The following is a 21,355-nucleotide window of genomic DNA, read 5'->3' on the forward strand; positions in this document are numbered from 1 at the left end:
CTGTTCGGTTTCATTCCGCGAAAAGAAAGCACTGCATAAAACCGGATAAATAAAATCAGCGATAACTAGATATTTTAGTGTATTGTATTATAAATTCATATTTTATACACTTTTAAACAAATATGAGCAGCACATCGTTGACTACTTTGCATGTCCGTCCCACAAACCATTAGGTCAGTGTTCGATTCCGGCTGCTCCTTTCCTGTGTGGAGCGGGCTTGCAATTCAAGGTAGTTGAATACGCATTTCAACTTTTGCCATAAGTACTGAATATGCAAATATAATGTACTGTGCAGAGTATTACTACTTTTGCCATCTCTGTAAAATGGCAAAAATGCGGAAAACTCAATTGCCGGTAAATTTTCATTATACACGAACATACAAAAAATGTATTATCATAAACGATGATCTCGAAATTTTATTGTCATAACTGCGGAGGAATATGTAAAGTTTATATCACTGTAGCTACACGCGTTGGCGAACTTCGGCAAAAATCAAAACATTCGGTTTAAAAACAAAATAAGTCTTATTTTGAAAGCTCGTTTGACTTCCGTTGTGGCGTGTTGTTGAATGTGGCGTTCATAATTGCTTTTTCCGCGTCCGTGCGATTGCACTTTGGAAAGTTGTATTACTGTGTCGTGATCGGATAACCAAATTTAACTTTTAAAGACATAACTTAGCTGCAAAAAAAATAGTCGTTAAAACATAGAGTGAGGACAGTCTTCGTCGCGGTTGTTAGCACAATTAGCACGATGAATAAAATGTATAAGGCGTGTTTCCACGCCACTCGCCAAGCGGCTGCTCTAAAGGCGTCAAGGCTACTTAACAGAACTTTCAGAGTCAGCGTAAGTACGATCATTATTGTTTTGTTGGTGTAGCGTCGCTTAGCTTTCTACCTCGAAGGTCGCGTTAGCGTAAATGCCCCCCAAAATGAGCGTGGAAATCCGGAAGGACGATAAGTTGCGTGGGATATACTCCTTCATAGTATGACCAAGTGTGTCATTTTAAAAGGAAAACAATGTGGTGATTTCAACTTGGAGGACATTGAGTCGTAGTGTCGACTCCTGAAAGGAAAAGCCGTCAGGAAAAGAAGCTTGATTCAGCCACGGTGCGAAGCTAACGTCTTCAAATCTCGCGATACTTTGCCAACTATTTAACCGAGCGACAATCGGTTATATAAAACGTTTAAAGAACAAACAAATAGCATCAAAACGCATCGTTTTTGTTTACAATTTGAAAACAGTATTGTCAGAAATGGGTGTAACTTATGTCTGTTGAGATAATCGGGGTGATTTAGCGAGGTGACTCAGTGGTTAGTGAGTCGGTTCGTATTACAATGCTGTTGATGATTGGTCGAGCAGTGGGAGCGTCCCTAAAATGTGGTCACACCTAAGAATATGGATGCTGCGTGGATAGATCGATTGATAATTGTTATAAGATATATTCAATAAATATTTAATGAATGAAATAATTGATGTCACATTTCTGTTAAATCTGGTGCTCGCTATGTTCATCTCTTGGCGAATAGATGTACTATTAGCTAGCTGGCTGGCTTTCGATCGATTAGTTACTTCCGGGTTGAGTGAAGCCGGCTAGCTAGCTTGTTATGTAGCTATCTAACAATTAGCTAGCTAGCTGGCTTTCGATCTATTTCAGTTACTTCCGGGTTGAGTGAAGCCAGTTGGCTGGCTTGTTATCTTGCTGGCTCTCTATTAGCTATCTAGCTATCTAGCTTTCGATCTATTTGAGTTACTTCCGGGTTTAGTGAACGCTGGCGCGTGTGGCTGCCGCTACTCACCCACGGAAAAAAAAATTATCCTGTAACTGTAAAGTGACCTTGAGAGTTTTGAAAGGCCCTTAAAATGAAATGTATTTGTATTATAATCGATGTACACATTGGCCATTCAACTCCCAAAAAAGGAACCCTACATTGTGTATGATAATGTAGTATTTATACTTTTTTTCGTCTTTTCAATATATTTATTACATAACTGAATGAATAATGCAGTAAATGGATAATTTCCAGGCCACGCAAAGACAACAGCCGTTCGACTCGACGCTGGAAAAGCCTCAGTTTCCCGGCGCTTCAGCCGAGTTTGTGGACCAACTGGAGTTCATCGAGCCCAATGTAATCGCAGGCATCCCGGTATACCGGGTCATGGACCGGCAGGGTAACATCATCAACCCCTCCCAAGACCCTCAGGTGACACTTGCCTTCCATCCCAGGCTAAGCAAAATTCTTTTGTAGGCCCTCTGTTCATGAAAATAATCTGAATTATTGAGCATTTCTTGTTATGTTTGTGAGAAATGCAAATTTGATATGTCAAGACTCCTTGTGACTCTTCAATCAGACTGTTGTGAACATTCAGAGGCTCCAAAATGCCATTGCTGAAGATACAAAATGTCTCAATTTTCCTTTCTGGCATGTTTCATCAGCTTTCTAAAGAGACGGTTCTGAAGTTCTACCACAAAATGACGCTGCTGAACACGATGGACCGAATTCTTTATGAATCGCAGAGACAGGTGCTTTCTGCGTTGCCACTCACTTCCTTTTTATGAGTGTGGAATATGAATCATTTTTAATCATTTTTAAATACAGGGGAGGATTTCTTTCTACATGACCAACTATGGCGAGGAGGGCACGCACATCGGCAGCGCCGCCGCTCTCGAGCCAAGTGACATGGTCTTTGGACAATACAGAGAAGCTGGTTGGTATTTATTGAAATAAAAAGCCTTTTATTTAAAATAGTTGGGAGGTCTTAGCCACAGAAACATGAAAATTCCACACAGGAAGGCATTTTGAGGAGGAGCATGAAGACGAAAGGAACGGAAGAAGTAGAAAAACAAAATACAGTGATACCTCGGTTTACGAACCCCTTGGCTTATGAACTTTTCAGTTTACGAACGTTGGATTTATGAACATTTTACCTTGGCATACAAACTATTTTTCGGGATACACACGGAGCGCCACTATAAATGATGTGTCTTCACCAACAAGCCTGTTCTCCTAACAAGAAAATGGCAGCCGGCTTGTTTTGGTCCTCTATTCTCCGCCCCAGTCTTCGGTTAAAGTCACGGGATTGGTCAAGAACGCAGAAGTGAGGGGAGGTGGTTCGAATATTAAAGAGCCAGGCAGACGTCAGAGAGAGAGTGACAAAATGGAGAGAAAACAGTGACACTTGGACACTTGTAGACTGCAAGGTTAAAATTCCCATCAATCATGCTCCACAAAAAACCCGCACAAGCCATCTATACACTCGATGCAAAAAGCTATGAACCCAGCTAAACAGAACACATTTGATGAGGAACTAGGTAAAATTATGGCAGAGAAAGTGCCTGCAAGGGATCATTCCTCAAGATGGTGAAAGAAGAAGGCTACGTTCCTCATCAAGTGTTTAATGCTGATGAAACCGGTCACTCCATTCCATCAAACCATCAACGACCATCACAAAGGTAAATAAAGCGACTTTATTATACTGTACAGTTTATTTCTTTAATTATAATACCATAGCACATTTATTATACATAAAACAAGGTATATTTTGTGTAGTTTTAAGGCTCAGAAAATTAGAAAGTAGAACATTAGAAAGTGGAAAGTTATGTTTTATGGGGACCTGGGAACGGATTATTCTCATTTTAATGGTTTCCTATGGGAAATTCATTTTTGGGATACACACTTTTCGCCTTACACACTGTGTCTGGGAACCAATTAAGTTCGTAAGCCAAGGTATCACTGTACTCCAGTGCGCCTTATACTCCGGAACATCCAGTATACGTGAGGAGATTTAATAGTTTCTGACCCTTGAGCTGTTCTTTACTCTCCCCCCGGTGCAGGCGTGCTGATGTATCGCGGCTTCTCCCTGGATTCCTTCATGGCTCAATGCTACGCCAACGCGGACGATTTGGGCAAAGGGCGCCAGATGCCCGTTCACTACGGCTCCCGAGATCTCAACTTTGTCACCATCTCCTCAACGCTGGCCACGCAGATCCCGCAAGGTGAATTTACCGTCCCGCAACGGGCGGGGCCGACTTTTGACCCCCTCCGCGGCACACGGCAGGTGACGTCCTATTTCCTGTCATCCAGCGGTCGGAGCCGCGTACGCTATTAAGCAGGAAAACATCAACCGAGCTGTGATTTGCTATTTCGGCGAGGGGGCGGCCAGCGAGGGAGACGCCCACGCCGGTTTCAACTTTGCAGCCACGCTCGAGTGTCCGCTCATCTTCTTTTGTCGCAACAACGGCTACGCTATCTCCACGCCCACCAACGACCAGTACCGTGGCGACGGCATTGGTAACAAAAACGCTTGTTTTACTACTACTACTACTAATAATAAAAATAATAATAATGATAATAACCCCAAATTGTGCTCACCAGCTGCTCGCGGTCCAGGCTATGGCATGCTGTCCATCCGAGTGGATGGAAACGACGTGTTTGCCGTGTATAACGCCACCAAAGAGGCCCGGCGCAGAGCCGTGGCCGAGAATCAGCCCTTCCTCATTGAGGCCATGACATACAGGTGGGTGCAAGCATACATTTTTCATCATGTTTTCATAAATGTTGGGCTTTTTTTGACCTTTTTGTTTGCCCTATATATCTAGATCCAGATCTATATCCAGATCGAGAGATCTAGATCGATCGAGATCGATACCGATATCTAGATCGATCTGTATCGATATCTAGATCAATCTGTATCGATATCTAGATCTAGATCGATATCGAGATCTAGATCGATATCGATATCTAGATCGATCTGTATCGATATCTAGATCTCGATCGATATCGAGATGTAGATCGATATTGAGGTCTAGATCGATATCGAGATCTAGATCGATCTGTATCGATATCTAGATCAATCGGTATCGATATCTAGATCGATCTGTATCGATATCTAGATATCGAGATCTAGATTGATATCGAGATCTAGATCGATATCGAGATCTACATCGATATTGCGATCGATATCGATATCTAGATCGATCTGTATCGATATCTAGATCAATCGGTATCGATATCTAGATCGATCTGTATCGATATCTAGATATCGAGATCTAGATCTAGATCGATATCTCTAGATCGATATCGAGATCTAGATCGATATCGAGATCTACATCGATATTGAGATCTAGATCGATCTGTATCGATATCTAGATCAATCTGGATCGATATCTAGATCTCGGATCGATATTGAGATCTAGATCGATAGAGATCGATATCAAGATCGATATTGAGATCTAGATCGATATCAAGATAGAGATCTAGATCGATAGGTCAATCTGTATATATATCTCTATATCTATTAAGATATCAAAATCAAAATTACCCCCCCCCCCCTCCCTCAAAAAGAAAAAAATGTCGGGATCTTGGTTGATAACATTCCATTTGGTCCGATTTTCATTCAGAATCGGCCACCACAGCACCAGCGATGACAGCTCGGCTTACCGCTCGGTGGACGAAGTCAATTATTGGGACAAGCAAGACCACCCCATCTCACGCCTTCGCCACTACATGGCGTCGCGGGGCTGGTGGAGCGAAGACGACGAGCGCACCTGGCGCAAACAGTCGCGCCAAACCGTCATGGAGGTGTTCGAACGGGCTGAGAAACGTCTGAAACCCAACCCGGAGTTGCTCTTCACGGACGTCTACGAGGAAATGACACCCGCCCTCACCAAGCAGAGCGAGTCGCTCTTCCGTCACGTGCAGCAATATAAGGAGCACTACCCTCTCGACCTTTACGACAAGGACACTCGCTGAATTATGAGTTCTCAAACAAGATCTGGAAATACATTTTCATGCCTTTTCCAAAAATAGTGCAAATTGTGAGTCTAGTAGCATTATTGTCCATGTCAGGTTAAAAATAACAATTATGCTTGCTAAAAATTGCTATACAGTGATACCTCAGTTTACGAACCCCTCGGTTTACGAACGTTACATTTATGAAAATTGTACCTTGGCATATGAACTATTTTTCGGGATACATACGGAGCCACGTGATTGGTCAAGAACGCAGCAGTGAGTGGGGGCTGGTTTAAACATTAAAAACGGAAAAGAAACCATTAAAATGAGAATAATCCGTCCCCAGGTCCCCCTAAAACATAATTTTTTACTTTCTAAGCCTTAACACTACACAAAATATACTTTATTTAATGTATCACAAATGTGCTAAGGTATTATAATTAAAGAAATAAAATGTACTTTATAATAATAAAGTGGTTTTATTGACCTTTGTGATGGTTGTTGATGGCTTGATGGAATGGAGTGGCCGCTTTCATCAGCATTAAGCACTTGATGAGGAACGTAGCCTTCTTCTTTCACCATCTTGAGGAATGATCCCTTGTAGGTGCTTTCTCTGCCATAATTTTACCTTGTTCCTCATCAATTGTGTTCTGTTTAGCTTGGTTAATAGCTTTTTGCATCAAGTGTACAGATGGCTTGTGCGGGTTATTTGTGGCGCCTGATTGATGGGAATTTTTAACCTTGCAGTCTACACTCTGCCTGTGAACGATCAAAGTTGAAACGAGTCCAAATTTCACTGATGTCTCTCCATATTGTCACTCTCTGTTGTCTGCTGGTCTCTTTAATGTTTAAACCACCTCCCCTCACTGATGTGTTCTTGACCAATCACGTGGCTTTAACCGAAGACTGGGGGCAGGGAATAGAGGAGCAGAACAAGCCAGCTACCATTTTCTTGTTAGAACGGGCTCATTCGTGAATGACACATCACTCATTGTGGCACTCCGTGTGTATCCCGAAAAATAGTTTGTATGCCAAGGTAACATTTTCATAAATTTAACGTTCGTAAACCGAGTTCGTTAGGAAAGGGGTTCGTAAACGGAGGTATCACTGTATTGAAAAAAATTAATCCTTTTGAAACTAAACATATAATTTAAAATGAAATAAATCCATGATAACACCATTTTTTTAATTGTGTCACTGTGTTGAACAAGGTATGATCCTACATATCTTCAGGTGGTATAAATGTATTCGGTCGCCACTTTGTCAGTCTTAACCGAAACCCGAAATCAACAAATGTTGCCTCAACAAGTCAACAACGGACTGTGAATGCCCTGCCAGATTTTCTTTACCTGCTTGGGTGACCGACGGTGGACAAGAATCAACTTCTTGTAGGCGCACAGATTCCCGCGGTCTTTCTCTCGGATGTCGAAGGTGTAAAATCCGGCGTGGTCCACGGGCAAGACCCCCAAGGCACTGAAGCACATGCCAACGTAGACATCATCAATGGGGAAAAACGGAATAGCTCCACAGGTGGAATAAAGCGGTCGTAGCAAAGCCCCAGAGATAACAAATCCGCCACCACCCACGTAGGCCGGGTAGGTCCCCTCGTAGAAGCTCACGGGAATGAAGTATTTGTTCTTGGCGTCCCGTTGGGGATTCGCCATTTTGATCACGTCTCCGGCGTACAATCGAGAGGCTTTGGATGAGTCGAGAGAGCTGAGGTAGCTTAGCAGAGCCGGAGTGTTGACCATGACGTCGTCGTCCCCGCTGAAGACAAAAGAGACACCGGGACATTTTTCCAGAGTCCAACGGAGAAAAGCGTTCATCTTGAGGGTCAGGTTGAGGAGAGAATCGTGGAAGTCGGCCTGCAGGATGTCACCGTAGTGCTCTGCTTCAAACCTTAAAACATAGACGAAAACGATTCGGCACTTTAGTTGCGAGATTTAGCTACTTTGTAGCCATTTTGTTTTCAGGCAAGCAACAAAGATTGCTTTTTTTTTTTTTTTTACATTTTCAACTTTCTTTGGCACTCACATACCACACAGATCAATTTTTCCACATTTACTACCGATGTTCCCCTACTTACAAACATTCAAGATACAAACAACGGTACATAGGAACATTTTTGTAGTAAACATACAGTATGTAGTATTCTCGCCAGTTGTACATATCTTTATAGAGCATATATTTTATGAAATGTTTATTTTTCAGTACAAACCAATGCAGGTTACTTATATATATATATATAAGTCTTAAAGGACAACCAACGTCTCCGGACAAGTTATGTCCATAATTTGTAAAATGGCTTCAAATGACTTCTACTGAGCTTATTTTACAAAGATTCCACCGCATATAGTTATATTTTACCTTTTAAGACTAGCGCTGCATATTCAGGAAGTCTTGTTTTCGATTTGATGCCTGACGTGACGTCACGTAAGGAACGCCCCTGACCTGTGTTACCGCAATTGGCTGCGACGCACAACGATTCACCATCGCGTTATTTATGTAGTTTTCCTTTTAATTTCGCCATCAACACGGTGTTTTCAGATGAAAAAAAATTACCCAAAATGCATTGTATGTCGCTTTCTCGGTCGGGGGCGTTCCCTCCGTGCGGGCAAACAACTTTTATCATCAACTAAAGATTGACATCTGCGCAAAAAAATTGAATTGTCAACACTGACCTGACCAACACACTGAGGTCCGGTTCATCCGGGGAGGCGGTGCCGAGCAGAAACGCCGTCCTCACACGTCGTCCACCGTCATACGTACGCTCCCGTCCCCAGGTGTCACGCACCGCCTGAGTGAAATAAAGGTTTTTTTTTTTGGTCGTTCCAGTGATTATCTGCCGGGTACAACATTAATTCTAATCTCAAAACCACACCTGGCGCCGTTCAAAGTGAGCCGGCGTGGATTTGATGGCAAAAAACAGAAATGTGGCGTTCCCTTTGCACTTGTTGGGCTGGTCCATGAGGAACGGAGGTGAGCGGCACTTCATCCCCCAAAGGAAGTTTCGCAGGAGGAGTGGGTAGGAGGCTACATCCTGCACGTTGGTCTCAATCAGTTCTTGGTTGGTATTCCGGCAGTCGGGCCAAGGCGGGACTTGACCCAATGGGTTCTCGCCTTGGTCGGCACGTTTCAGACTGTAGTGCAAAAGTCGGTTCCAATAGCCTCCGTTTTCAGCGATCAGAGCCCGGAAGGTGGAAGATATGTTGATACTTGGTAGGATTGGGACTTTGGTTTGGACTTGGATCTGGACCAGGGTCTGGACCGGGGTTTGGATCTTCATCTGGCGCACGTCGATATTGTTCGGAGGCTCTTTCATGCTGGAGTTGACCTCCTTTCGAATGTTGGAGTAGAGGAAGACGAGGAGGGAAGTGGACAGAAGGAGCAATACTCCGAACCTTTGAGTGATTCTCATGAGGGCGTTAGGGTTGGATCATCTTCTGGGACTGGACGATGAGTTCTGCGGGCCCTGGAGCATAAAAATCAATGGCGATGAAGCTTTAAAGGACAACCGACGTCTCTGGACAAGTTGTGTCCATAATTTGTAAAATGGCTTCAAATGACTTCTACTGAGCGTATTTTACAAAGATTCCACCGCATATAGCTATATTTTACGTTTTAGGACTCGTGCTGTATATTCCGGAAGTCTTGTTTTTGAGTTGGTAACGAGTCCTCACCCTACGTCACTGAAGGAACGCCCCTGACCGAAAAAAAAAGGACACATTGTAGCAGTCCTTCCATCACGTCAATGCTTGTTTGGTCTGAAAACCTCGTGTTGCGCCAGAAGAGGGCGTCCAAGCTCCATATAAGGAATTTATCAGCCCGTGGAAACGCAATACACTATCATGTCTACAAGACGTCGCCATTTTTTGCCTCTTTTTCGGTGAGACATTTCCCCCCAATGTTGCCTCGAAATGGCACTGAATAAATTCTTTAATTGAGTGCAAACATGTATGCTTTCATCTTCAGAACTATTTGAATCATATTCATAACTGGATGTGTAACAAGAAAGCATATTCTCCGAATCTGAAGCCATTGTTTTGATTCTCCAGCAATGCAATACGTCTTGGAGTGACGTCACGAACTGGGGGCGGGACTTTCTGAAAATGCCCAATTCGCAGCTCTTTTTTTGTTGCAGATTTTGGACACTAAGTAATTTTTATTTGTGTTTTCCATTTGACTAAAAATATCATACTGCGTGTTTTGGGTATTTTAGATGCTATAAAACGTTTTTCTGACGTCAGTTAAGAAACAAAAAAGTGACGTCGGTTGTCCTTTAATGGTGAATCAAACGCTACTGTCTGTAACAGATTAGCGCTATCCAATTGAATACTTTTTGTATCTAAAGTATTTCTTGTTTTCCATCGCGGTTTTTGCCTTACGTATGAATGCTGCTTTTGGAGACAAATTATCGTAGTTGTTTTGGTTACTCTCTCCACGGGTGTTCATCGTGTGTTTAATTAAGCAACGGGGGACGACCTCATTAAAGGCGCTTCCATTGTACAAACAAGGACACCTGAAAGCTAAACTGAGGCGACCACACCATACGGAGACAAATTTAATCATAAGAAAAAGAGGAGGGAAGAAATAAACTTACGACAAGGTGACTTGCACGACGCTTCGAGCGACTCGACGACGCCGAAGATCCCGCGACCTTACCTGAAGAGGGACTACTTTATGTGGCGGAGAAGACAATACAAGAGCCTAAGTTCAGTTTGCGCCGTATTTCCGGCTTTTAAATTGTGGCCATTAAGTTTTTTTTATTTACTTACATTTCTACTTTAATGCCCAAGGAGTAGCAGAAGACAATAAGCCAATGCATGAAGATGATGATGATCCCAACATTTGTGTCTGTCCGTGTGTGTGTGTGTGTGTGTGGGGGGGGGGGGGCACACGTGTACCTTTTAATATTTATTACAAATTAGTCACCAAGCTAAAACCTATTTAAGAAAAAATCCGTTTTAGGATTTACATTTACTGCTTGAATAGCCAGTGATATATAAATAGATATAGATAGGGATAAATATATATGTATATATTGCTAGCTAGCTAGCTAGCTCGTTCAAGTGAACGTCCGAAGAAGCTAGCGAGATCGATCAAGTGAACGTGCGAAGTCAAACCAATTTTAAAAAATGTCACAATAAAACGTCGAATCAAATGTTGTAAAACGACTCTTAACAAAAATGGAGTACGTTTTTTGACATTTTATTCAAAGAAAAACACACCTGATAACGCTCGTTAATTTGATGTCAGTACCTACAAAAGGCCACTGGGTGTCACTATTGCTTTCCTAACGCTTTCTTGGTCCAGCAATATTGCGTCTGTCAGGCAGGCGTCGACAACAGGGGATGTTGACTTTATTGTAGTTTTGTCATATATTATACCGTTGTAAACGTTTTGTATCACTCGTATGGTAATTATGGTGTGGGGGGGGGGTCTTTCAAAAGTGATTTAAAACCACCAGTAGATTCGTCAAGGATTTTACTAGACTTCACATGATTTCCTGCTTTGGAGGTTTCCACGCCACGTTAATAAGACAATAGTCGGACACACAAACCAGGCACACGAAAAACAAGACAAACAAAACAAAACAATGAATGAAAGAAAGGAGAAGCGTAAGGTCTATCGCTCGCCAGAGATCCGTTGGAAATGGATTGATTTTTCAGCTTGGAATTTTTGACTGTGAATATCAAATAGTCGTCTCGGTGTAGCACAACGATTCACCATCGCGTTATTTATGCGTTTACCTTCTAATTTCGTCATCAACACGGCTCAACACGAAGTTTTCAGACCAAACAAAGTACCGCAAAATGCATTGAGGTGATGCAGGGTATGTCCTTTCTCAGTCAGGAGCGTTCCTTCAGTGACGTCACGTACGGACTCGTCACCAACTCAAAAACAAGACTTCCGGAATATTCAGCGCGAGTCTTAAAACGTAAAATATCGCTATATGCGGTGGAATCTTTGTAAAATACGCTCAGTAGAAGTCATTTGAAGCCGATTTACAAATTACGCTGTGGTTACGACGTACGAGACGTCAGTTGTCCTTTAAATAAGATTTACTTTAAGTTAATTTTTAATGGCTATTTAATTTTTTCCCCATGATTTAAACACAGTTAATCTAAGGAAGATTGATGTAACAATACATCTCAACAAAGAGACAAGCACTGATTGTCAGGGAGGAGCCAAGTTTAGCCTGGGTAAAAAGCATATGAATGTACACGTGCAATTCACCTTTTTTTAAGTGTAGAGTGACAGAATGAGTTTAAAGTGTCTATAAGATGTTTTCGGCTCATAGTTTATGCTTCCATTTACAGTCTGAACCATTCATAGAGGGAAGTCAACATTTTTTTTCCTCCATTATTCATTGAGAGGCTCTGTATCTTGTCATCTGCTGGCAATGTGACTATAAATGCAGTCAGGAGGGATAGTGTTGACGATAAGAGATCAGATCCTGTGGATGTTATGAAAAGTAGATAAAAAGGGCTTATAGGTAGGCAAGGGTGAAGGGAGGAGATAGAAAGAGAATCAAGGGGAAAAACACAAGGCGCAATGGTGAGGGAGGAAGTGATGTCAGCGCAGGTCGCTCTCTTCCTCTTGTATGCTTTTCTTGATACGCAAGAGCATAGTAGTGAGCCACTGGTCAAGCCGCGAGATGCTGTCAAACTCCTTAACCTGTATGAAAAAAATAAGAAAATCAGTAAAAATATATTTTTATATATATATAACTCATAATTAGAGTTTAAAATTCTTTGCTTTTGTGTTGGGCGATTAATATTCGTATACATGAGCTTTCGGTATTGAGCTATTTATTTTGGTATATTGGACAGAGTGTGGAAGGCGAAAAGTGTGTATCCCAAAAATTAATTCCCCATAGGAAACCATTAAAATGAGAATAATCCGTTCCCAGGTCCCCATAAAACATAATTTTCTACTTTCTAATTTTCTAAGCCTTAAAACTACACAAAATATACCTTATTTAATGTATAATCAATGTGCTATGGTATTATAATTAAAGACATAAACTGTACTGTACTTTATTTCGCAGTTTGCAAAATAAGAATAAATAAATACGAACAAATTTGCTCTAAAAAAAGTGAATTAAAAATACATCAAGATTCAAAGTTATTGTGAGCAAAAATAAATACAAATTGATATTAGAATCTACTATTAGAATCCTTGAGTCAGAAATGCACACACACAACACCACGACATAAACGTGTCCACTCACCGAATCGGTGTAGGCGTCCATATTCTGCTCTTCATAAGCATCAAGAAGTTTCTGATTAAAATAAATAAATAAAACAAAACGATTTTTTAAGCAAGAGTGCAGCTCAGTAGCATATTGTGGACAGTAAATTACACTTGCGGAATCAGAGTTCCCTGATCAAGAAAAATTTCCATTCACAAATTTAAAGGACAACCGACACCATTTTTTTGTTTCCTAACTGACATCAGAAAAACGTTTGATAGCATCTAAAATACCCAAAACACACAGGCGGATATTTTTAGTCAAATGCAAAACATCCGTAAAAATGACTTAAAGTGTCCCAAAACTGCCACAAAATGAGCTACTAAATGGGCCGATTGAGAAAGTCCCGCCCACTTGTTCGTGACGTCACGCCAGGATACTCCTTCACAAACTGCATTGCTCCAGAATCAAAACAATGGCTTCAGTGAGTTCAGATTGGGAGAAGATGCTTTCTTGTTACTCATCCAGTTATGAATATGATTCAAATAGTTCCGAAGAGGAAAGCATAAATGTTTGCAATCGATTAAAGAAATCCTTCCGTATCAATTCGGGCCGTCTGGACTCCAATGTAGCGCCCAGAAAATGCACAAGATGGCGCCCAAGCTCCGTTGGAAATGGGCTGATTTGTCTGCTGGGAATTTGTGTCAACTAGTATCAAATAGTAGTCTTGGTGCAACACACAATGATTCACCATCGCATTATTTATGTAGTTTTCCTTCTAATTTCGCCATCAACACGGTGTTTTCAGATGAAAAAAAGTACCCAAAATGCATTGTGTGTCGCTTTCTCGATCAGGGGCGTTCCCTCCGTGACGTCACATAGGGTATCGTCATCAACTCGAAAACAAGACTTCCTGAATATTCAGTCTTAAGATGTAAAATAAAGCTAGATGCGGTGGAATCTTTGTCAAATGCGATCAGTAGAAGTCATTTGAAGTGATTTTACAAATTAATCACGCAACTTGTCCGGAGGTGTCGGTTGTCCTTGATCTCATTCACGAATTTAGCAGATAGCGAATAGATAGCTAATAGACAGTAATAAACAGGTAACAAATTCCTGGGTGGCTTACTGTTTTTCCAAAGACTTAACAGGAAGAGCTGTCTCCAAAAACACAACCTACCTTCAATAGCTTGCACTCTCGGGAATCCGAAAACGCCGGGAACATTTCTTCATATTTCTGTACAGCCAGCTAACATGGTGCGAGAAATGAGGAGTACGATTAAAATGACGGAAAGGTCATAGTTGAAAGCGTTAGCGTGTCGTCACGGCGACTCACTTTGGCATTGAGCATGTCCACGCAGAAATGGCAGAGTGCAGCTTTGAAGAAATGATCCTTAGCGCTGTATTTGAGCAACGTGCTATCCATGGCGTGAGTACCCACCTTGAAAAAAAATGTATGCAAACAAATACAAAAACGGCCAAAATTAATGCAGGTACCCAAACTCACTTTTGTGAAAAAATAATCATTCAAGGTTGCCACAAAAATGCAGAGCAGAAACCCATGATTGCTGGCTACCTAGCTAGCTATCTATTTGCTAACTATTACCTGTCTAACTAGCTATATAGCTAGCTATTTATTAGTCATCTAATAGCTAGCTAGCTAACTTCATCTATTTGAGTTATTGCCGGATGAACGGGGTCACTGTTGCTGGCTACCTAGCTAGCTATCTATTAGCTATCTAATAGCTATCTAGCTAACTTGATCTATTTGAGTTATTCCCGGTTGAACGGAGTCACCGTTGCTGGCTACCTAGCTAGCTCTCTATTTGCTATCTATTAGCTGTCTAACTAGCTAGCTATCTATTAGTCATCTAATAGCTAGCTAGCTAATTTAATTCATTTGAGTTAATCCCAGGTGAACGGGGTCACTGTTGCTGGCTACCTAGCTAGCTATCTACTTGCTATCTATTTGTTATCTATTAGCTGTCTAACTCGCCATCTAGCTAGCTATCTATTAGTCATCTAATAGCTACCTAGCTAACTTGATCTATTTGAGTTATTCCCGGTTGAATGGGGTCACGGTTGCTGGCTACCTAGCGAGCTATCTATTTGCTAATTATTAGATGTCTAACTAGCTATATAGCTAGCTATTTATTAGTCATCTAATAGCTAGCTAGCTAATTTAATACGTTATAAGACAAAGAAAAAGCAAAATTAACTCATTCACAAATTTATTCGGGAATTGAAAATATGACGTGGAGCGTCATTCCCGAATTTGTTCGGGGTTATTTTTTTTTCATGCTTGGGTGCTGATAAAGCGCTAGTCATGGCCTCTGGCAATGTTTTTTTCTTGACCACATGGGGGCAGAATTTCCCTTTTTTTTCCCATGTTAGTGCATTGTTCCAGCTTCAGCTGTGGTTAAAGCACTATATAAACCAATACTTTTGTATTGCATTGTATTTTGTACAGCCGCCCTCATTTCAAGCTCATATAACTCCAAACCCATATGATTTAGAAATGAACTGCTAACCTGCTCATAGATTTCAACAGCTTTGAGGTATTGCTCCAACTGGGCCGCGTAGGTGGCGACCTTCAAAAGACACTTGTTGGCCGAACTATGAAAAGATAAGCAAAGAATATATCAATCTAAGGTGCGGGATGACAAAAACAAACCTTATAATTATATAATAAGTATTTTGGGGTTATAAATTCACCTGATGGATTCTTCACCTTTATAATAATCTGCGGCTTGTTCATAATGAGCAATGGCCTGCAAGGAAAAGAGGTGTCGTTTCATTTCAACATTTTTCTAACCGTATTATCATTTATGCAAATTTAGCATCATGTTTAATATTCTCCCAACGACAACAAGTAATAGAATGAAAAATAACAAACGTTAACTCGAAACAGACTTCAAATTTATCTTCTGTGTATTCTCTTGACTTTATTCTTAATTCTTTTTACCGCTCTTCACTTGTTTTTATTTATCTCGCTGTCCAGCTATTTAGCGAGCTAGCTATCTCACTAGCTATGTAGCAAGCTAGCTATTTGCTATTCATTAGCTATCTAGCTGACAAGCTCGCTATCTAGCTAGCTATCAATTACCTGTATAACCATCTGGCTTGCTGGCTATCTAGATAGCTATCTATTAGCGAACTAGCTAGCTTTCTATCTATTTGAGTTACTTCCGGGCTGAGTGAACACTGGCGAGTGTCGCTTCCGCTGCTCTAGCTATCTCGCTAGATAGCGAGATAGCGAGCTAGATAGCGAGCTCGTCAGCTTGATAGCTATCTTGCTCGCTATCTCGCTAGCTATTTGCTATCTATTAGCTATCAAGCTGACGAGCTCGCTATCTAGCTAGCTATCAATTACCTATATAACTATCTGGCTTGCTGGCTATCTAGATAGCTATCTATTAGCTATCTTTTAGCAATCTATTAGCGAACTCGCTAGCTTTCTATCTATTTGTGTTACTTCCGGGCTGGGTGAACGCTGGCGCGTGTTGCTGCCGCTGCTCACCCAAGCTATCTCTCCAGATAGCTATCTTGCTTGCCATCTCGCTATCTATTTAGCTAGCTAGCTATTTGCTATCTATTAGCTATCTAGCTGACGAGCTCGCTATCTAGCTAGCTATCAATTAGCTATATAATTATCTGGCTTGCTGGCTATCTATTAGCAAACTAGCTAGCTTTCTATCTATTTGAGTTACATAAAAAACATTTTTCTCATGATTATTTTTCCTCATACTTTTGAATTAACTTTAGCTCTTCTTAGACAGCGGAAACGTGACAGAGGTTTTGAATTTTGGTACCTTAACGATGTCCACCATCTCCGTCTCGTAGATCTCAGCGATGCTCATGTGATGTTTTGCCGCGATAGTGAAACGGCCCTGAAATAACCCCCCAAAAAATAAATCAACACCGAATAAACATAAACCATTAAAACATGAAAAATAAAAGCAAACTCACCATATCTGTGTATATCTCAATAGCTCGGTTTAGACAGTTTATGGCTTCTGTTGACACAATGAATCAATAAAGTCAAAGTCAGCTTTATATTCAAATACGTATGCTAATATGCATGACATACAGCACAGAAAAAATACATACACTCATAATAATATCCAGTACGGCAATCTCCTGCATGTTTACATATTTTTAACTCATGTTCTCTAAAAATTCACCAACAGTTCAAATAAGAAGTTTCTTAATTTATTTATATTTGCTAAATGCCAAAAATAAAAACATTTTTACACATGACTTTTTTATTTTTTGAAGTCACAAGTTTATAGAGTGGTTCTTAACCTGGGTTTGATCAAAAGTCAGCAGTATTTTATTTTGAAAGGACAGAATGTACAATGCTACCATTCTGTGTCAATATGGGGACCTTTTTTACCTTGCGGGTCGGCTTTTTTGAAGGCGTTTCCGGCATCTATGAAGTTGGTGGCCGCGTCGTGTTTGCTTTGCATCTGCAGGTGGAGGTGAGCTGCCTGGGAGAAGGCATTTCCCGCCGCTACAAAAAGAACATAGTCCATGTAGAACCAGAAATAAAAGGAGTATGGTGCTGGTGTTAAGGAAAAAAATAATTAAAAAAAAATCAACATACCACACCAATTCTTTGCCATCTTGAACATGTTGGCAGCCCTCACGTACAAGTCACAAGCCTCTTCCTGCTTGGATGAACCCCTGCAGGAGACACAAAGCAGATTTATCAGGAATATTTCAAATGAACTTCGTGAACAACTGACCTGTAATTTCATAGCATGTAGCATCTCTCAATCAACCTCACTTCAACCCGAAGCTCCTGAGCCGCAGGCAGCTCTTTTTGCGATTCCCTAATGGCTCCCTTGAGATTTTTCAGAAATGTATGAAAATGAAAATGAAATGAAAATGGAAAATCTGACACAGACACTAGTAAGACTCTCAGTGTCAGTAACAGTGAGGTTAAATCCTTTAAGGTGTGAGGCAGGGTTCTCCTAATTAAACCCCTAAACAAAATAAAGTATATTTTGTGTAGTTTTAAGGCTTACTTTTATGGATGATTCTCATTTTCAATTGTATTTTTTCTAATTTTCAAAATTCTGGCAAATATTTTTTCGGGCAATTTTCTAATCTTCAAAATTTTGGCAAAAACATTTTCAGGGAATGTTCAAAATTTTGGCAAATAATTTTTCTGGGAATTTGCGAATTTTCAAAATTTTGGCAAATCATTTTTCAGGGATTGTTCTAATTTTCAAAAATTTGGCAAATCATTTTTCTGGGATTTTTCTAATTTTCAAAATTTTGGCTAAAAAAAAATTCAGGCATTTTTGTAATCTTCAAAATTTGGGCAAATAATTTTTCAGGGATTTTTCTAATTGCCAAAAATTTGGCAAATAATTTTTCATTTATTTTTTTCTAATTTTCAAAATTTTGGCAAATCATTTTTCTGGCATTTTTCTAATTTTCAAAAAATTGGCAAATAATTTTTCTGGGAATTTGCGAATTTTCAAAATTTTGGCAAATCATTTTTCAGGGATTGTTCTAATTTTCAAAAATTTGGCAAATCATTTTTCTGGGATTTTTCTAATTTTCAAAATTTTGGCTAAAAAAAAATTCAGGCATTTTTGTAATCTTCAAAATTTGGGCAAATAATTTTTCAGGGATTTTTCTAATTGCCAAAATTTTGGCAAATAATTTTTCATTATTTTTTTCTAATTTTCAAAATTTTGGCAAATCATTTTTCTGGCATTTTTCTAATTTTCAAAAAATTGGCAAATCATTTTTCTGGGATTTTTCTATTTTTCAAAACTTTGGCAAAAAAAAATTTCAGGCATTTTTGTAATCTTCAAAATTTTGGCAAATAATTTTTCTGGGAATTTTCTAATTTTCAAAATTTTGGCAAATAATTTTCAGGGATTTTTTTTCTAATTTTCAAAATTTTGGCAAATAATTTTCAGGGATTTTTTTTCTAATTTTCAAAATTTTGGCAAATAATTGTTCAGGTATTTTTCTAATTTTCAAACTTTTGGATGTGGATTATTTCGCTGCTGTAAACTGTGTCATTGGGTAAGACAAATAAAGGTTTTCGTGTAATGACCACGTTACTTCCGGGTTAAGTGAACGCTGGTGCATGTGGCTGCCGCTGCTCACCTGCAGAAAAAAATATCCCGTGACTGTAAAGTGCCCTTGAGAGTTTTGAAAGGCGCTTAGAAATTAAATGTATTATTATTATTATTATTATTATTATTATTATTATTATTTGAAGTAGTAGTAGTAGTAGTATCCACTTGAGAAACACTGCTGTAAACAAACCATGACTGACAGCTGCTGACGAGTATGGCCTACTCCACTAGGTGGAGCAACCAGATGAACATACATTTGATGTATTTGTTTCAGGCACGAAATATTTCATGTTAATCATTTACTATTCTCGTGGTGAGCCTGGTGGAAAAGCCAGCATGCTTCCTCACAACAATCCTCTATATCATTATATGTGTATTGACACATCCAACATCGGCCTAAACGCAGTTTTAAATCGCTTATCCAGGCAACACATTTGACGTAAATGTTTTAAAAATTCTCCATAGCGACCAAACAACACAAACAAAACAGACAGTGAAGTAATCAAGAAGCTTTTCATCAGGTATTACTTGTCACGTACCGCCGCTACATTTTCCGCTTAGTTGGCCCTTTAGCCAACGCGGCTACAGCAGTGCCACTCACCCAAAAAGTGCCCCAAAAAACGACTTGGACGACTTCAACTTCTTTTCAGCCTCGGCCATTAAAGCCATGGCTTCCTTCTCCTTGCCGCTGTTGTCCATGTTAGCGGCGAGTCTCTCCGTTGAGAGAGAAAGGGTGACCAAAAAGTCAGAAGTCAACAAACTTGTAGCATAAACTGCAGCCGTTGATTTGTTCGCGTAGTCAGTTCCCTGTCACGTGACATGAAAACACCGGAAACGCTCTCTCGGTGCGTTTAATGACTACCAGTAAATCTGAAAACGTCGAAATACGTATTAGGAAATTTCTTTCACGTTGACAGTGCAGAACACACACAAACAAATTAGTAACTCTTTGGGTTATTATGTTATGAAATAAGTAAAAATGACACGTAATTATTTCGTTAATATGTAGTTGTACAAATTAAGGTTAATTGAAAGTGTATTGTAAATCTAAATACTTTTTGTGGGTGAGGAAAAGAAAAGAAAATTTCTCCCATGCCACTATTATAATTGATACAACGTTGACAAATCTTATGTAATATTTTTTTGATATTTTTCAGTATTTTATATTTGTTGTCGACTTACATTTCCCCAACTGGCGCACACAGAAAGTGACACATTGAACATGACCACATGGACATTGTAATGAGCAGAACGTGGCCGTTTGTCCCCCGTTTATAAAATAACAACAAAATTAATAATTTTTGCATTTCTATTGTAGAAAATACTACAATTACCTCTTCAAAAATTCAATCTTTTTAACACACCCGCCAGAATAAACGTTCTCGAAGCACACGCGCTGTGGGGAGGCGTGGCCTATGCATAACTATGGCGACCGCTCTTTTGTTGCAATACATAATTTCAACCTGTGTCTGACATTAACTACGTAGTGCAACTTTATAAATCAACTGCGAATTGTTGTGTTTAAAACAGATCGAATATACACGATGCACAGATTGAATATATATTTCAGTGCTTCCATTTTGTACCACGAGAGGACACTGCATACCATGTAATCGTAATGAGATGAAAAAAAAACAAATGTTTGGGGCATGGATTTAATCCCACTTTAATCTTGAGAGGTTAATCAGGACTCAACTCGCGATATGTCCTGCATTACCAAAAACAAACATTATGAGGAGAAGTGCGAAATTATCTATTTGTGTACCTTCGGGGGAAAAAAAATTCTGTTGAATATTTTGCTTCTCCAAATCTGTTGCGTAATCGTTGACCATGCTGCATGGTTCACATTCCTCTGTGTAGTCGTCATTTGAGGTTGAAAATCGTAAAAACCCAGTAGACAAAGTAAAGGTTTGGAAGAACATATCTGTTTCAAAGCATTACATGACTTGAAACTTCGACACCTCTGTTTTGATTCTATCGCTATCAATTACTGTTTTCACAATATCCTTGTTTTGAACGATTAATTACTTTCTTCGTGTACTTTAATTCAAAACGGTTTTATTCCATGGCGAATACGCATATCCAGAACCGTACAATGGGCCATTAATTTCAGCATTAAATTAACCTGGTTGTGCTTAGCAGTTCAGCAGTTTTTGCTTTTGGTATGATATTACTGAAGATTACGACGTGCGTTCTAAACTATACACGCATTTTATCAAAGAGTCAATAAATGTCACTTTCCAATGGCCAATTTGGATGTGAAGATGAAAAACTCGGTTCCCCACAGACGCCACATCGGAGAGTTTAGTTCAGATGATGTTGC

General features: G+C 39.9%; 3 protein-coding genes across 3 annotated transcripts; 1 reads left to right on the forward strand and 2 right to left on the reverse strand.

Annotated features, from left to right (window-relative positions):
* The first annotated feature begins 543 nt into the window (after positions 1-543).
* On the forward strand, positions 544-6,913 carry bckdha (branched chain keto acid dehydrogenase E1 subunit alpha). Its single transcript, XM_089013423.1, has 8 exons — positions 544-844; positions 2,026-2,202; positions 2,436-2,522; positions 2,599-2,707; positions 3,834-3,995; positions 4,084-4,290; positions 4,375-4,516; positions 5,400-6,913. Exons 1-8 carry the CDS (start codon positions 752-754, stop codon positions 5,749-5,751), a joined length of 1,329 nt encoding a protein of 442 aa, XP_088869549.1. The 5' UTR covers positions 544-751; the 3' UTR covers positions 5,752-6,913.
* Positions 6,908-10,736, reverse strand: b3gnt2l (UDP-GlcNAc:betaGal beta-1,3-N-acetylglucosaminyltransferase 2, like). The gene is made up of 3 exons (XM_089013424.1): positions 8,615-10,736; positions 8,415-8,530; positions 6,908-7,632 (listed from the first exon to the last, which is right to left on the reverse strand). The coding sequence occupies exons 1-3, from the start codon at positions 9,149-9,151 to the stop codon at positions 7,035-7,037; spliced, it is 1,251 nt and encodes a 416-aa protein (XP_088869550.1). The 5' UTR covers positions 9,152-10,736; the 3' UTR covers positions 6,908-7,034.
* Positions 10,737-10,925: 189 nt separating this feature from the next.
* On the reverse strand, positions 10,926-19,840 carry napab (N-ethylmaleimide-sensitive factor attachment protein, alpha b). Its single transcript, XM_089013425.1, has 11 exons — positions 19,634-19,840; positions 17,535-17,614; positions 17,325-17,441; positions 16,898-16,944; positions 16,741-16,818; positions 15,644-15,699; positions 15,460-15,544; positions 14,265-14,369; positions 14,109-14,177; positions 12,968-13,018; positions 10,926-12,411 (listed from the first exon to the last, which is right to left on the reverse strand). Exons 1-11 carry the CDS (start codon positions 19,729-19,731, stop codon positions 12,310-12,312), a joined length of 888 nt encoding a protein of 295 aa, XP_088869551.1. The 5' UTR covers positions 19,732-19,840; the 3' UTR covers positions 10,926-12,309.
* Between the last annotated feature and the right edge of the window lie 1,515 nt (positions 19,841-21,355).

Source organism: Hippocampus bargibanti, linkage group LG14, assembly GCF_051943395.1.
Source record: "Hippocampus bargibanti isolate YZ-2025 linkage group LG14, ASM5194339v1, whole genome shotgun sequence".
Classification (NCBI taxonomy): Eukaryota; Metazoa; Chordata; class Actinopteri; order Syngnathiformes; family Syngnathidae; genus Hippocampus; species Hippocampus bargibanti.

Excerpts from the sequence above, each read along its gene's own strand:
- bckdha (XM_089013423.1), top strand. The coding sequence starts at position 752 with ATGAATAAAATGTATAAGGCGTGTTTCCACGCCACTCGCCAAGCGGCT. Across the intron at positions 2,523-2,598 it reads TTTATGAATCGCAGAGACAG|GGGAGGATTTCTTTCTACAT; the intron begins GTGCTTTCTGCG and ends TTTTAAATACAG. Across the intron at positions 2,708-3,833 it reads TGGACAATACAGAGAAGCTG|GCGTGCTGATGTATCGCGGC; the intron begins GTTGGTATTTAT and ends CCCCCGGTGCAG.
- b3gnt2l (XM_089013424.1), bottom strand. The coding sequence starts at position 9,151 with ATGAGAATCACTCAAAGGTTCGGAGTATTGCTCCTTCTGTCCACTTCC. Across the intron at positions 8,531-8,614 it reads CTCACTTTGAACGGCGCCAG|GCGGTGCGTGACACCTGGGG; the intron begins GTGTGGTTTTGA and ends TATTTCACTCAG. Across the intron at positions 7,633-8,414 it reads GACCTCAGTGTGTTGGTCAG|GTTTGAAGCAGAGCACTACG; the intron begins GTCAGTGTTGAC and ends CTATGTTTTAAG.
- napab (XM_089013425.1), bottom strand. The coding sequence starts at position 19,731 with ATGGACAACAGCGGCAAGGAGAAGGAAGCCATGGCTTTAATGGCCGAG. Across the intron at positions 17,615-19,633 it reads TTTTTTGGGGCACTTTTTGG|GGGTTCATCCAAGCAGGAAG; the intron begins GTGAGTGGCACT and ends TGTCTCCTGCAG. Across the intron at positions 17,442-17,534 it reads GATGGCAAAGAATTGGTGTG|CGGCGGGAAATGCCTTCTCC; the intron begins GTATGTTGATTT and ends TTCTTTTTGTAG.